General features: G+C 37.5%; 1 protein-coding gene and 1 long non-coding RNA gene across 4 annotated transcripts in view; both read left to right on the top strand.

The window, feature by feature from the left end:
* The first annotated feature begins 11,004 nt into the window (after positions 1-11,004).
* Positions 11,005-16,123, top strand: part of LOC131156104 (uncharacterized) — a 28,400-nt gene continuing 23,281 nt past the window's right edge. For all 3 annotated transcript variants that reach the window (XM_058109551.1, XM_058109558.1, XM_058109564.1), the window contains exons 1-6: positions 11,005-11,728; positions 12,012-12,201; positions 12,349-12,482; positions 12,587-12,699; positions 12,810-12,933; positions 13,297-13,452. In XM_058109551.1, coding sequence (XP_057965534.1) covers positions 11,306-11,728; positions 12,012-12,201; positions 12,349-12,482; positions 12,587-12,699; positions 12,810-12,933; positions 13,297-13,452 — 1,140 coding nt within the window. In that variant the 5' untranslated portion in view covers positions 11,005-11,305. The remainder of the gene's footprint in view (positions 11,729-12,011; positions 12,202-12,348; positions 12,483-12,586; positions 12,700-12,809; positions 12,934-13,296; positions 13,453-16,123) is intronic.
* On the top strand, positions 14,178-15,121 carry LOC131166513 (uncharacterized). Its single transcript, XR_009139870.1, has 2 exons — positions 14,178-14,279; positions 14,358-15,121. It is a non-coding gene; the product is annotated as an uncharacterized LOC131166513 (long non-coding RNA).

The following is a 16,123-nucleotide window of genomic DNA, read 5'->3' on the forward strand; positions in this document are numbered from 1 at the left end:
GTGTCATAGGGCTAGATAACTTAGAGATTCCCTCCACAAATTGCTAGTAATACCTAGCCAGTCCTAGGAAACTCCAAACATCCTACACGCACTTCAATTTCACCCAGTCAACCACTGCTTCTATCTTACCTTGATTAACTAAGATACCACCTCTTGACACGATATGGCCGAGAAATGCAACCTGCTTAAACCAAAACTCACATTTCTTCAACTTGGCATACAACTTCTTTTCTTGTAGTACCTGAAGTACTAACCTCAGATGTTTTTCATGCTCTTCCGAACTCTTAGTATATGCCAGAATATCGTCGATGAATACCACTATGAATTGGTCTAGGTATTCATGGAAAACTCGATTCATCTGATCCGTAAATACCACCGGAGCATTAGTCAACCCAAAAGGCATGACTAGAAACTCGTAGTGACCATATCAGGTTTGGAAAGCAGTCTTTGCAACATCCTCATTCTTAACTTTCACCTAATGATACCCTGACTATAAATCAATCTTCAAAAAGACCTGCGTTCCTTATAGCGGGTCAAATATATCATCTATACGAGGCAATGGGTATCGGTTCTTCACTGTTACCTCGGTTCTTCACTGTTACCTTGTTGATCTCACGGTAATCAATGCACATTCGCATTGACCCATCCTTCTTCTTCACAAACAATACTAGAGCTCCCTAGGGCGAAACACTAGGTCTGATAAAGCCCTTATCCAGTAGTTCCTGTAATTGCCCCTTCAACTCTCTAAGTTCAGCTGAAGTCATCCGATATGGAGCTTTAGAAATCGGTGTCTTTCTTGGTAGCAATTCAATAGCAAACTCCACCTCACAATTAGGAGGTAAACCGGGTAAGTATTCTGGGAATACATCCAGAAATTCATTAACCACTCGGATATCTTCAAGTTTCAGATCATCCCATGGTGGCTTTTCACACAAGCTAGGTACCCCTAACAACCGTCCAAGAGTAACCTTCTCGCCTGTATAGTCGACAGAATTTGTGGCATCGAATGCATACACGATCGCATGAACTCATATTCCTGCTCCCCAAGAGGTCTAAACACCACCACTTTTCTACGATAGTCAATCACCACAAAATTGGAGGATAACTAATCCATCCTCACTATAACATCAAACGCGTACATGTCATATACTACCAGATTCATCGGTAGTGATCTTCCCTAAATTACCACTAGGTAGTTCTCTAACATTTTCCTAAAGATCAACACACTCCCAGATGGTGTAGCCATAGACAACCCCTCATCCATAACTTGGGTTTTAGCCCCACATAGTTTCACAAAATTCGTAGATATAAAGGAGTGGGTTGCTCATGAATTGAATAAAATAACAACTTTATTTAAAAGCAGTAACATGGTACCTATCACCACATTGCCAATGCGTTTTACATCCACTAAAGTAAGCAAGTACACTCTCGCCTAAGCTGTGTTTCCCCAAGGCACCTGGTTCTGTCCCCAGTTCTGACTCGGTGTAGCCGTACCAGTCATCGGTGTAGGACAATTTCGGGATACATGGCCCGATTTGCCATAGCGGTAACAGTTACCTATGAATGGCTGGCACTCCCTATCATGCCACTTACGAAACTTGGCACAACGCACGCGAGGTGGATCCCCCTACAGACCCTACCATTTCATATTCTAGAAATTTCTTAAACCATAATTCCTCTTCTTCCTCTGTCCCTATTTAGAACCAATCTGAGTACTAGAAGATACCAACCTTTTCTTCTAATCATGTGCAACCTCATCCTCCCGGAGACCAGCCTCAACTACGACGGCTTTCTCCACTAGAACTGAAAACTCTCGAATCTGCAACATTCCTACCAGCCTATAAATATCCTTCCTCAGACCCATCTTGAACCTCCAATCCTTTTCGTACTCGTGCGAGATCATATACGGTGCAAAGTGAGACAACTTGATGTATCAAGTAGCATAACTCTGCAATGTCAGGGTCCCCTGAGTCAGACTCGAGAAATCGTCCTCCTTTGCATCATAGATGGAAGCTGGGAAGTATCTCTCAAAGAATAGTCCTTAAAGCAGCCCCACGTCATCCCAAGTGACTCAGCTCTCTACTCCTCAAGCAAACTCATAGCCACCCACCACCTCTTTGCTTCTTATGCCAACTGAAACATAGCATAAAGAACTTTCTGCTCGTCGGTGTAATGTAGAAATTTTAGGATCTTTTCTATCTTTTGCACCCAATTCTCCACTACAATTGGGTCAGATCCTCCGGTAAACGTCAGAGGATGCATGCGGGTGAACTTCTCAATGGTGCAACCCGCAGCCGTAGGTGGACGCTCCCGTCCCTTAACACTTAGCTCGATCTTTCGCATAATATGCCTGGTCAAGCCTCGAGGCACGGAAGGTGACCCTTCACTTGCAGTCCACTCAGAGCTACTATCCCAGTTGCCATCTTTGGGCTCCATATTGAAAATAGTATAGGAATAGATTAGCATTCCTATACTATTGCACAGTTAACACAATCATTTATAGAATAATCATGTTAAACTCTAGACTCTCAGGCCTAGGTCTGCCCTACTGCACAAACACAAAACCATCAATGGTTTCCAGTGATTTTATTGAAATCGTCATTCCAGGAAAAACACAGAACATTGTAAATGAATCTCTGTCTAGCTACAAGACAATCCTTGACCTAATCTACCCATTCCCTACATCCTATACTCTGGTATGTTCACAAAATCACGCCTAACTAAGTCTATAAGAGCTTACAACTTGGTTAGCTCTAATACCAAGTCGGCATGCCCCAAACTCGAAAATGGGCCCCACGTGTGATTTAGTAACTTAACATGTCCCTGTATCATACAATCCTCCATGATGCCATACAATGCAAGGGTTTGACCCTGTAAGGTTCACATATACCTTATCCATAATCACATATACCATGTACGTAGCAGAATAATTCAAACTAATGCCTTAACAAAACCATACTAGAGTCTATACAAAATAGAATCTAGTTTCCCAAAATACATAACATACCCCGGGTGTCTACATAACCCCAAATGACAACTCGATAAAAGACCAGTATTTAGACAATACTTCTATACAGCTAACTAACCACCATGCTCCTGAACCACTAGGACACTAGTGTCAGCTACTCGAAGGACCTGAAAAATATTTGTATGATAGGAGTGAGACACCTTTCAGTAAGGGAGAAACATGTTATATCAATGTGTGGAAACATAAGTGTTATTTTAACAGCAACATACATTTCACAGTACTAGTATTTTCACAAATACAGTTCTAGTATACATACGATACAAAAGCAATATGATCTAGTGTCATCACACTCTTCGGCCTAAGTCAGACTGTCTAGTTGTATTTCAGGCCCTTCAGCAAAAGTTGGACTGTCTAATGGTATTTCACACCCTTCAGCAAAAGTTGGTGCCCCTAGTAACTTGGCATAGGATAAGCCCTTGTTAGCTTTGGTGTATTCCTTAAAGGGGGGAGGGGGTGAAATGGGTATTTAAAATTTTGTCCTACTTAGGTTTACCCAAATCAGTAGTATTACGTAACTTAGGGTATGTCTATGCAATTATAAACCCAATTAACACATGTACTACATATAATGAATCAAGTATACAACATACATGTGCTGAAAATAAAAGTGCGAAAAATAAGTTTGTAGAAATATAAAGAACATGCACGATATGTTATCGGGGTTCGGCCAACTATGCCTACGTCCCTGCCTCTAGCTTGCAAGCTCAAGAATTCCACTAATGCTCACTTAGTGAGTGGAGCAACACTGGTTACAACCAAGTCAATTAGCAGGGCTGACCTCAACCTACACCTTACCAGGATGGTACACCTAGCTTTCCTAATAGGGTTTAAGCTAGTCCGGAACTATTCCCCAAGGCTAGTCTCCTTCTTTAGGGCCACGTGTGGAAAGCAACCAATAATATAAAATTTACGTACAAACAAATGCTTCTTACACAAGCTGATTGTACCACTACGCACAATATAATCAATGCACCTCAATGATGTATGAAATATAAGCTGGGTGCTCTAATGTGTGCTAAACACTCAAATAAGTATAGATAATCAATCTAGACCAAGAGTGTATATCAAAGCAAGATTTGAAACACAGTATATGAATATCACAAAATTAGATCAAGGTTTCAAGTATGCTTAGCAAGATGATTCAAACTAACTCAACAAGATATTCTCAATATACTAAGTAAAAGGAGTGTTTGAATGCAAGTTTTGAAAATGATTTTGATCACAAAATATTGGCTTAGGTGTCTTGCAATGACAGGGCAAGAACCACAACTTTCTAAGTCTTCCCACACAAGATTTATTAAATGAAATCTGTTGAAGAACTTAATGCTATACTCTCAAATAAAAATCAATGAAATAGTATATCAAATGAGAGTATGAGCTAGTGAGATTAAGCACAAGAACATTATAAATACTCACAACACTTGAAAGATCAAGAAGAATGAAGTGTATAAGTGTTTGGGAGTAGTATAGGCTAAAATAGGGATTTTGATTTTGAGAGAATTTTGGTCCTAATCAATTTGCTAATCCTTGCTAATTATTGCAAATGAACATGTATATATAGGCAAGGGGAAATTTTTTACCGATGGAGACTAAATGGGGATAATTACAAAAGTTTAAAATAAGTTTAGAATAATTAACCTAGTTTACACCTTTTAATTTCAGTAAAAATTAATTTAACCCGAGAGATTCGGGTGCCCGGTTTGAGGTTTGGGTGCCTGAATAGACTCAGTCAAAAAATCAAATTTTAAAGGTTCAGGTGCCTAAAGTCACTGTCGGTTGGCTGAACAAAAGTCAGAAGCATTTTTTCCTAGCTTGGAGTGCCTGAAACTAAATTTGGTCGCCCGAGGCCTTTTTGAATGCGGAGTTTTGGGTGCCCGGTTTGGTGAAAAGTGCTCTGACACGGGTTTGGGTGACTGAAGAAGATACATTCAAATTGGTTCGGTATGCTAAACAAAAAGTCAACAAGTTGACCTATCTTGGGTTTGGTCGCTTGAGGCGTTTTAAAACCACAGGTTCGGTCGCCCGAGCTCTCTCAAGTTTTTTTTTTTAATTAAATCCAATTTTGCTATAGTTAATTCCCCTGATAACTTAAGTGATGTTGGGGACTTTCCTAAGTGTTGTGCAAAGACCTAAGGGTTGATCTAAGGTCATTTTTCTTGCCAAAAAAGATTCGGCATTGGTCGACTGAAGGGTGATCCCTGAGGTCAAACAACGGTCTTGAGCTTTAGTTCCTACATGCATGCTATGCATTAAATATTACAGACCATTCTTGTATTACTATTACAGACCCAATATTAAACTTATAAAATTACAACAATGAATCTTCTGGGTCTTCTTTTGCTTCAAGCCACTATGTTCCGCATGCCATCAATATGATCCATTTAGTATGATCCTACACACAAACTTAAAAGCCATCAAATACACAGAGTATTTGTCATTATCAAAATCAGGTATGACCAATCTAGTGGTATTGCGCACTCTTCGACGAAAGCCAGACATCAAAACCTATGGTCTTATTTCGACTTGGTTCAATATCTCAGCCTACGACATTTTAATCCGACCCACTTTGATATATCCCCATCGGTATTATCCCGCAACGAAATTTTCACAAAACCTAGAACATTTTGGAACTCACGTCCCTATGTCTCATTCAAATTCTCCATCTCGTTCCACACGTATTTGGGTAAACAAAAAATCACATATAAGGTGTAATAACCCAAGAAATTCAACCAAGCCTTATCGACGAACACATAGGTTTCATCGACGAAGGTTCTTCAGGATCTCGTCGACAAAGACACGTCTCTTCAATGAGAAGATACTGAGGGAGGGTTTAAGGCAGATTGAAAGTCATCGATGAGGGTGCAGGTTCGTCAACGAACTTTCTACAGGACTTGTCGACGAGGTGACGTGTCTCGTCGACGAATCCGGCTTTATAAATAGCTGAAACTCATATTTTTGATAGAATTTTCAGCGCAAATCACTCCCTCTCTCTCTCAAATGCACCCATCCCCTTCTCTCTTCGATCCCGGCTCCATTTCTTAATGGATCAAAGATCTGAGATCACCACGACGCTCCTAGTGAAGTTCTCTACAAGTTTGCCAGAGCTAATCGTTGGAGAAGTTGGTTTAGAATTCATCCCAATTTCAGGGTAAGGCAATTTATTCAGGATTTGCTTTCCCTATAGTTATAAGAAATGTTGTATGTAGGAAAATACTGATATTTTGTTCTGGGGGATGCTATTTTCAGGATGTTGAGCCGGGAACCCTACTAGTATAGGGCCAGAATTGAGTAGGTTTTTTTTCTAAATCCAGGTAAGGGAAATATGCTATGCTAGAGATTTTGTTATATATTTCAGAAGATTATGAATGTGTATTTACACGCATGCAAATCAGATTATTTTTCCAGAATATTATGAATATTATTTTACAGTAGAAATTACAGAAATTGAGCATGGAATTTTTAGTATTAAAATGTGTGGCATGAGTTTATTACAATATGGTATGTTGATCATGTAACATTATAGATATTCAGTTATACAGATGAATAGCATAAATGAGTCTAATAATATTTCCCATTAAAACATGATTTCTAAACCATAACACTCAAACAGGTTATTCAGACAGATTATGCAGTTATAGCATCAAGCTGTTAGAATTAGATTATTTAGAGATTATAGATATTATATACAAAGTATACAAATATTTTATACTAATATTGCAGATAGTACAGATAGAAATTACAGATGATACAAACAGATATTATATATATATATATATATATATATATATATATATACACACACACACACACACTTACCTATGCATACAATATTACATGATTGCTAGTAGAGCATAGTACCATTACTAGTACAGAATAGAGTGCAACCACATAACTCAGATAGTATGTGGATTCCATCTAGTGGCGCTAGGAGAGATTGCAGTCTCCCCAGTGAGCTGAGTTGAGGTGGCCGGTTAGATGATGTTAGAGTTTGGAGATTACCTGGAGAGATTGCAATGGGCTAGATTAGCGGATGTACAGATATAAATTGACTTACCTGGTAGGCCAACCAGAGTAAGTCCAGCTTATGAACCCGCACAACCCTATCATGAGGGGTTATATCATGATACACAGATCTTGAGGTATAGCAGAAGTTCCTATTTACAAATATATCACACATCAGTAGTTTATATTATTATATTAGCAATATGTACATATAGCAAACTCAAATACACAATTGTTCTTTAAAATTACATGATATATATATTCTGTACAGTTTATCAGTTTTCTCATATTACATTATCAGTATTATTTTAGTATTTTAAATGTTTAACTCAACCGCCACACACTAGTAATAGCATATTTTCACTTACTAAGTGTTGTCTCATCCCAGTGATTTACTGTTTTTCAGGAGATTCGGTTAGGCGAGCAGATCATGCTCGCGGGTTGGGGTTGACTAGAGCTGCCCTTATTGGGAGGGTAGGTGTGTTTTGGTATCAGTGATTTGGGGATGGTTTGCAGATGTTGATGTTGTCACTGGTTATTTAGTATTGTAAAAAAAAAAAATATTTCATATTATTATAGTTTTCTTGTATTTTGTATAAGACAGTGTACAGTTTTTCAGTTACCACTACTTAGATGCATATGATATACAGAATTATTCTCAGCACTCCTTAGAGCCTGAGTTTACGAGTAGTATTTCAGACAAATGACATTTATTATGTTCAGATAGAAAGAGAAAAAAAAATTATAAATAGCAGGTTGTTACATAAGGTATTCCAAAAATACAATTTAAAATAATCAAAGGTACGGTCATCTCTATATCATAGTTCATACCAATATAAAGTTTTCCAACAGAAACGGAGATGATACCGGAAACCCCTAATTTTCCCAAAAATTGTAAATCGAAAATCCCGTAATTTCACCCGATATATTTTCCAAATAAGTAACCAAAACATCTGTAGAATCGTAAACTACAGTTTTACCGATTTAGATTATAAAAACAACTAATATAAACAGTAACCTCCTACCTTTCCCAAAAACCAAAACACGAACTTAATCGGTCCAAAACAATGACACGGGACCCCCAAAACCTAAAAATTGAAGAACAATACTTCAATATATTCACAACTACTACAGATCTACTGAACTAGAAACAAAATCAAACTCATATGTCAATTTTGGATCAAAACTCAAAAATTCTTGAAACAAAATTTTAATCCGCTATAAACGTAGAGATTCCCCTCCTGATCCACGAGGTAACATCGAATTGTTGATTCAGATAACAAGTGGCCTGAGACCCTAGAGAGAGAGAGAGAGAGAGAGAGAGAGAGAGAGAGAGAGAGAGAGAGAGAAGATTTTAGTTTACTTAGCAATGAAGAAATGAATGGATATTTATAATCCCTATGACTCGGCCAGACTCGTTGATGAGATGATGTCCTCATCGACGAGCATAATAAGGGAGTTCGTCGACGACGGAGTTGCCTTGTCGACGAGTCTCAGATTTCAGAATTTCCCAAAATCCTTCTGCATCCTCTCATCAATGAACCTCTGAATTTCATCGCCGAGCTGTAGAAGGGACCTCATCGACGAGAAAAGGACCCTCGTCGATGAACCCCGCTAGTTTTCCCTTTTAAATTTTCTTCCTATTTTCTTATTTATTTAATTCAAAATTCTCGGGTCGAGTTCTTACATGCCATGTATATGAAGCATGATCTTTGTAGTCCATATGACCTCTTTGAGTTCCTACCATCAGTACATGCTGAGGATGAACTTTTTCAAGAAGCTTAATGCACATGTGAGAAACATTGGTTTGTCATAATAAAAAATGGGATTAAATTCATAAAGTCAACATTTTATTTTCTTGGCATTTGGGGCTCTAATTTTCAAAATGAATGCCTACTTGATACAATGCATGTATGCTAACATTTAAGGATTGAACAAAAATTTCAAGTAGTATGAGTTTCCTAGATCAAAAGACAGAGGTGGTGACCTAGTAGCATAATCTAAACACGAGGTGCTTCAATTTTCTACCCTAGTGTAAGGGTTGAGCTACAACAGTTTAAATCTATCATCTCATGATAGCTTGATGTTGGGAAATCAAACTCATTTTGCTCCAATGTATATCTTCTTAGGTTATTGTTATAAATGGATCTATGTAGCAAGACCCTTGCATCAAAACCTTCATTCCCTTATCTTGGCAAGACTTCTTGTTGAAATTTGTGTGATCTTTGATAGCATATGTGAAAATGAAAACTTTCCCAAGTACAAGTGCAAGGACCCATGGTCTTTTTATGGTCTAGGTATTTTAATTTACCCTAAAAAATCTGGCATCGGTCGACCATCAACCCTAAGGTCTATCTACAGTTTCTGTTTGAGCATAAAGACATATCATGTAGGATGTATGCAATTATTATAAACCAACATATAAAAACTTAAATGCATCATACAAATAAAATCAAAATGTCTTCTTCTTGATTTTCTTTACTCTTTAACCTTCATGAAAAACGCGAGGAGAGTGTGAGCTTTATGTTCTAGCTAACATCCATTTTTTGGTATCTTATGTTCGTGCTGAAATGAAAACATGTTCACATACTAAATGCACACATAAGATACTGGTGATTTGTTAGCATCAAAATAAGGATTGGACTTAAAAAGCCAACACTAGTGCTCTCATGCAGTTAGGGCATCTTCTTACTTCTTCTATGAACTCAATGAACCAAATAGAGTATGATTACCTTCAATCTTTCAAATGAACACTTCCCATCATAACTAATTGAACACTTCGAAATAGTTAATTCTTATTGACTCTTGGCTGCCTAACTCTTTATTCAAATGGCAGAAAAACTATAACCAATATTAAATATTCATTTTTGAAGATTATTTATAAGTAAATAGTTTGGAAGCTCGCTTATTAGTAGGTGGTGTTTGGGATCAGTTACATGAATCCTTTTCTACCATTGCAACAATTAGTGTATTTTTGTTGGTTTAAGTTTGTTAGATTGTTAGACTAGCCATCCTTTAGAGGGTATTGTTAAAAGATCATCAATTCCTAATGAAATGGATGTAGCAGTAGCATGTTGGAAAGCCAGAGTTTTTACTTGATCCAAAATGTGTGATGTATATACTATTCCGAAGTGATCTATTAATCGACTAAGGAGTCATTTGGAGGATCTATTTGGGAAGTAAGAAGTCCCTTTCACATCTCTTCATCTGCAAAGAATTCTCAATGTAAAAACGTAGAGACAAAGGGCTGATATTTGAATAAGAAAAAGAGTGGATCCACACGGTCCCAAATGAATTGGCTTATTCGAAAAAAGAGTTTGTAATGGCAAAATTATTTGTGCAAAGTTTGTTCACTAGATTATATCCTACATTAGGTCATGACAATATTTATTGAACGTTATTCATTATAAACTATAACTGCACCTTGGGTAGGTAAAAATATAATGGAATTATTTTTTTTTCAAGTTTTAGAACACACTCATTGTGTTTGAAAGTGTTAAAAAAATTTACAAGTTAAAAATTAAAGTTGTTTAAATACTCCTAATATTTTCTTTTTATCTTTAAAGAAAACATTGAAAATCGTTTAAATCTCCAAATAATTCCTAATATAAAAAAATATTTGAATTATTGAATGTTGAATGGGGAGTGCAAAAAATGTTCGATGGTCCAACATTTTTTTTAACTGGGAGGTGAGAGTGAGCGTCATTTTAACAAAAAATGCACGACTATCCAGTGTTTTTTAGGACATATAAAACTGGGCAAATAAAGTTTTTCCTAATTTTTCTTAGATATTTTAAAATAAAATAAAATTAAAAGCGATAAAAACTCGGAAAAAGCGATGGCTAACTGGAGGACGTAACCTAATGTGAGAACTGCAGCCTAGCAGCCCGTGGCTAAAGTAGTCATTGAAAGGTACAAAGTTCAAAGCAAGGAGCACACTTGCCAAGCAGTGTCCATCAGTCCAAGATCCCATGCTCCCGCATTCCTGCAATCTGTTCCCGTACAGGCGTGCACTGTCCATCCCAATATCCCACTCAAGTCAGGGCCCACAACCTGTTTGATATTTTTCCTCTGTGAAGATCAACCCGCTTGTTCCTGATCAAATGCATTTCCACCATATATCACACGGCATCTTCTCCATCTCAATGCATAGGATCTCCAAGGCCCCAACCTACTCCTTAGCTTACTGTATAGTCGTCTTGGACTTTAGTAGATTCCTTCCCAACCTTCTCCCCCACACCCTCTCCCTCTGTGTGTGTGTATATACAATGGGTAATGGGTAGAAACCAGAGAGCCACAAGAGCGAGGATAATGGCAGGTGGCTCTAAATCTTTTTGGGTTTCTCTCTTGCTCTTTTTATCCGCCGTCGTTGACAGATCAATTGGCAAAATCACGCCCAGGTTTCCTTCTTCTGTTATTCAGCCCGAGAGATTCTCTCTTGCTGCGGAAAAAAGAGATGAGCTATACGAAGCCAAGTACTTTACCCAAACTCTGGATCACTTTAATTTCAATCCCCAGAGCTACCAAACCTTCCAACAGAGATACTTGATCAGCCACAAGCACTGGGGTGGCGCCGCCAATAACTCCCCCATCTTCGTCTATATGGGAAATGAAGGAGATATAGAGTGGTTCGCGCAGAACACGGGCTTTATGTTCGAAACCGCCCCCCATTTCAGAGCTCTTCTTGTTTTCATTGAGGTAATACTTTCAATTTTCTCATTCAAATTATATGCAATATTTAGAACTTTCTTCAATTTTCTGGGTATGCAAACAGAGAATGGGTACATAGATGCACAGTAAAGTTACAGAGCATGAGAGAGGAGATCACCACCCACGTCCTCGTTTTCATTTATTTATTTGAATAATATATATATATATATATATATATATATATATATTCAATGAGATTGGGGCTGGGTAAGGAAGAGTTTATTGGGATCCGCTTGACTCCTTCTTTTCCAACTGTGAATTGAAACTGCAGCATAGATACTACGGAAAATCTCATCCGTTTGGGGGCAATAAGGATGTAGCATACAGAAATGCAAGCACGCTTGGGTATCTGAGCTCGACACAGGCATTGGCGGACTATGCCACTCTCATCATTGATCTCAAGAATAATTTAACAGCAACGGACTCTCCTGTGTTCGTCTTTGGAGGATCCTATGGAGGAAGTATGTATTTGTTTCCCCCATTAATTAATTAATCATCCTTGATCTCAAGAACAATTAATGAATGAAAGGATGAGACGGGAGTGATTCTGAATTTCTAATTGTGATTATGAGTATTAGTGATTGATTGGTTTGTTTTTCATTGAGCAGTGCTGGCAGCGTGGTTTAGGCTGAAGTACCCACATGTGACCATGGGAGCTCTGGCTTCTTCTGCCCCCATCCTCAATTTTGACGATATAACATCTCCCAATTCCTTCAACACCATCATCACCAACGACTTCAGGGTCTCTCTCTCTCTCTCTCTCTGGAATTTGCTTTAAGGTCTCTTGGGGTTGCAATTTTAAAAAATTCTGTATATTTTTGCTGTTTGTTGCATGTGAAACACTAGAGTGAGAGCGAGAATTGTTACAAAGTGATAAAAGGATCGTGGGAGCACATAGAAAACGTTGTACAGCAAGCAGGGAGACTTGACGTACTGCAAAAATCATTCAGATTATGCAAGTAAGCACTTTTTTTATTTAATCTTTTGTTCGTAATCACCAAATTAATTTTCATTGACAAATTCTTCTGTCAAACTTTTACCTTCTTTTGCCTTATTTTCTTTTTAACAGGAATAATATTAGTGCGGCTGATATAAAGAATTGGCTTGCAACAGCATATACTTACACTGCCATGACAGATTACCCGACTCCTTCCAATTTCATAAATCCCTTGCCAGCTTATCCCATAAAACAGGTATGCATATACTCGATCCTGAAGAAATTATATAGGACCTATCCCTATATATATACATTCCTATTATATACACAAGCCGTATGCATGCACGATTCACGGCTCTCTATATTTTAGATTAAGAAATTACCCACTTTTTTTTTTTAATAAAATTAAAAAACAAGGGGTAAAGTTGTCCTTTAATAAAAACAAAAGTTAAGTGTGCTTTCCAAATGCCAGTACTTTTTTTTTTTTTAATTATAAGTTTTATACCTAGTTTATTATCAGTCTTACTCAACCAAAGATTTTTTAAGTCTTAAGGAACCAATCATTAAAGAGTTAATGTCATGCGTACGTAATAGTTGATGTGAATTTGAGGGTGTGCAGATGTGTAGGGCAGTTGACGATCAAACAACTGGGAATGATACATTTGCCAAGTTGTATGGTGCGGCTAACATATTCTATAACTACTCTGGAACTGCCACGTGTTTCGATGTGAATGATCAGTCGGATCCCCACGGCCTCAACGGATGGCAACATCAGGTCTGTCCCCTCATCTCATTTCTTCTATATTTACTAGCAATGACACCTTTTACGTGTGTGTATTTTTTTTAATTATATATTCTTAAAAACAATTAAAAGTTAAAACTTAAAAGGATATTTAAATTTATTTAAAAGAGTAATTATAATAAATTATAAGGATATTTTAAGATAATTATGGTAATTATATTAAAAGATTTTAGGTAGAAATTTCAAATTCAAACTCTCTTCTAAGGGTTAATATTTTTCTTTTTTACTTTCATATCCTCAATTATATATATATATATATATATTGTTAAAAAATATATTTTTATTTATTTATTATGACTTTTATCATAGTCATTGGATCGTCTCTAAATCCAATAGTTATATGGTGTTATATATATGTTTGTAAGTCATAGAAAAAAAAAAAGATTGCTTGTCATTTTATACAAGGAGAGTTAGAGGGTGCTTTTTCTCTAGGAAGATTTTTCCTTTATTGGTTTGACAGGTGAAGGGGTGTACAAGGGATCTGGGATTGGGGAGAATCTGATCAGATCTTGTACTACCATCGTTTCATAGTGGATTTTTCTTCAAGTGCACGCTTCTTGGACGTAGGCAATCTTACCGAACCACGTAAAATCTCTCGTTTACATTTTTTTGTGATGTTTTTTGTGCTATTTATTTTGTTGATCGAAAGATTAAAATCGCTGCACGTCAACAAGCGGTATCAAAGCATGGTTTTGATTGGGTGCAGATCTGATAGATCTGATCAATTCGAAAGAAATTTTTTGTATAGTTTTTCCACGGGAGTGCTCAAGATCAGAGCAATTTGTTCAGATCGGATTGAGGTACGCGAATTCAGATTAGGTGCTAGAAAATTATTCTGAAAGTTTTTCAATTGAAGGAAGATCATTTTTCAATTGAAGGTGTGAAAAAAAATTCAGAAGGAAAAATTTTTTTTTTCGCGAATGAAGAACATGATGAACAATGTCCGAATTGGGTGACAGACCTAGATTCAGAATCGGGTCGGGTACAGAACGCAACGGATTGACACGGGGGTCAAGAGTCTATGTTGCGAGTCGGATCCAAGCAGAACCCGCTGGGTCAAGGCGCGGGTCAGCATCTGGATCAGCTAGAACACGTGCGGGTCGCATGTGCAGTGGATCAGGGATCCAGGTCGAGCCGCAGATCCTCCCCGTGAAGCACTGATGTCATCCTGATAGGTGCTGACGTCAGAAGAGAGAGAAAAAAAAAAGGAGAAAGAAAAAAAAAATTTAAATGGCGAGTACTTCGACAGCCAAGTTCGAGGTAGAGCCCTTTAATGGAAAAAATAATTTCAGTTTATGGCAGAGCACTGTGAAGGATGTGTTGGTCCAACAGGGACTTATTATGACACTTCATGGGAAAGACAAGAAGCCAGAGACCATATCAGATGATCAGTGGGAGGAGCTAGAAATGAAAATGGTAAGTACCATTCGCTTAAGTTTAGCTCCATATATTAAATACAGTGTGTTGAATGAAACATTACTAGCTGAGCTTTGGAAAAAATTAGAGAATATTTATATGTTCAAGTCCTTAGTTAATCAACTGTATTTGAAGAAACAATTGTATCAGTTGAGGATGACTTAGGGCACAGAAGTTAGAGACCACCTCAATTATTTCAATAAGATAATCACGCAGTTGCTGAGTATTGAGGTAAAAATTGAAGAGGAAGAATTTACCATAATTAAACTAACCGAATTAACCTTACTAATTGTGTAACGACCCGGCCCTTTACACAGACTTAGGTGTCACTCACATACATCAAATACCTATACTTGTTCAAGATATGGAAATAACCGGCCCTAAACAGAGACATACGAGTGTAAATCATACATAATCATGATGTAAATGTCGCGGAAAAACATAAACATCCATTGGGATTACTACTAGCCTTATACCAAAGTTCACTAATACATCCATAATTTACATACATTCGGACTTAGAGTAATCGTCATATTACAACCCTCCAAAAAGGACTTTCATCAAGTTTAGTACAAAATTTAGATGCTTACGTAAGCTAACCAAAATAACCTCCCCAATCCCTTTATCTATTAGGACCGACGCATGGACGGACCTGAAAACAAAGGTTGTAAGATAGGGTGAGACACCTCTCAGTAAGGAAGAAGGAGTTACAACAGTGCGTGACTGCATATTTTCATTCAACATCTGAAATATAAATCAAATATTTTCAATACAGTAATGCATCAGGTATATCATTATTCATATTACAAAATTCTCACATCTGTCTTTCGACCATTTAATGATTTATCAAATGACCAATAGCAAAATATCCCTATAACCAGTTTTACCCCGTGGCTCGGGTTGTGCACTGATACTTGTCCAATGCCCTGTTCGTGCAGGCACTGTCGAGTACCTACATACGATCTGACTGCCTCCATTGGCCCAATATCAGCCAATGGTTTCACCCTTCTAGCCGACCATCTTGGTACCCACATCGTTTAGTACTTGTGGTTGCACGTGTACATCTAGCTACGGTATCGTGCCGTATTATATAACAGTGGTTTCATTTCACCCTGCAAAGAAAGTATTTTTCAACCCTCCCGGGACTCTCAAGCTGTGGTTCTGTGTATCGTAAATTCAATTTATACAAATATGATTTTATCTCCTATAATCTATATCAATAGTATAG

The sequence above is a fragment of the Malania oleifera genome, chromosome 1, assembly GCF_029873635.1.
Source record: "Malania oleifera isolate guangnan ecotype guangnan chromosome 1, ASM2987363v1, whole genome shotgun sequence".
Lineage (NCBI taxonomy): Eukaryota > Viridiplantae > Streptophyta > Magnoliopsida > Santalales > Ximeniaceae > Malania > Malania oleifera.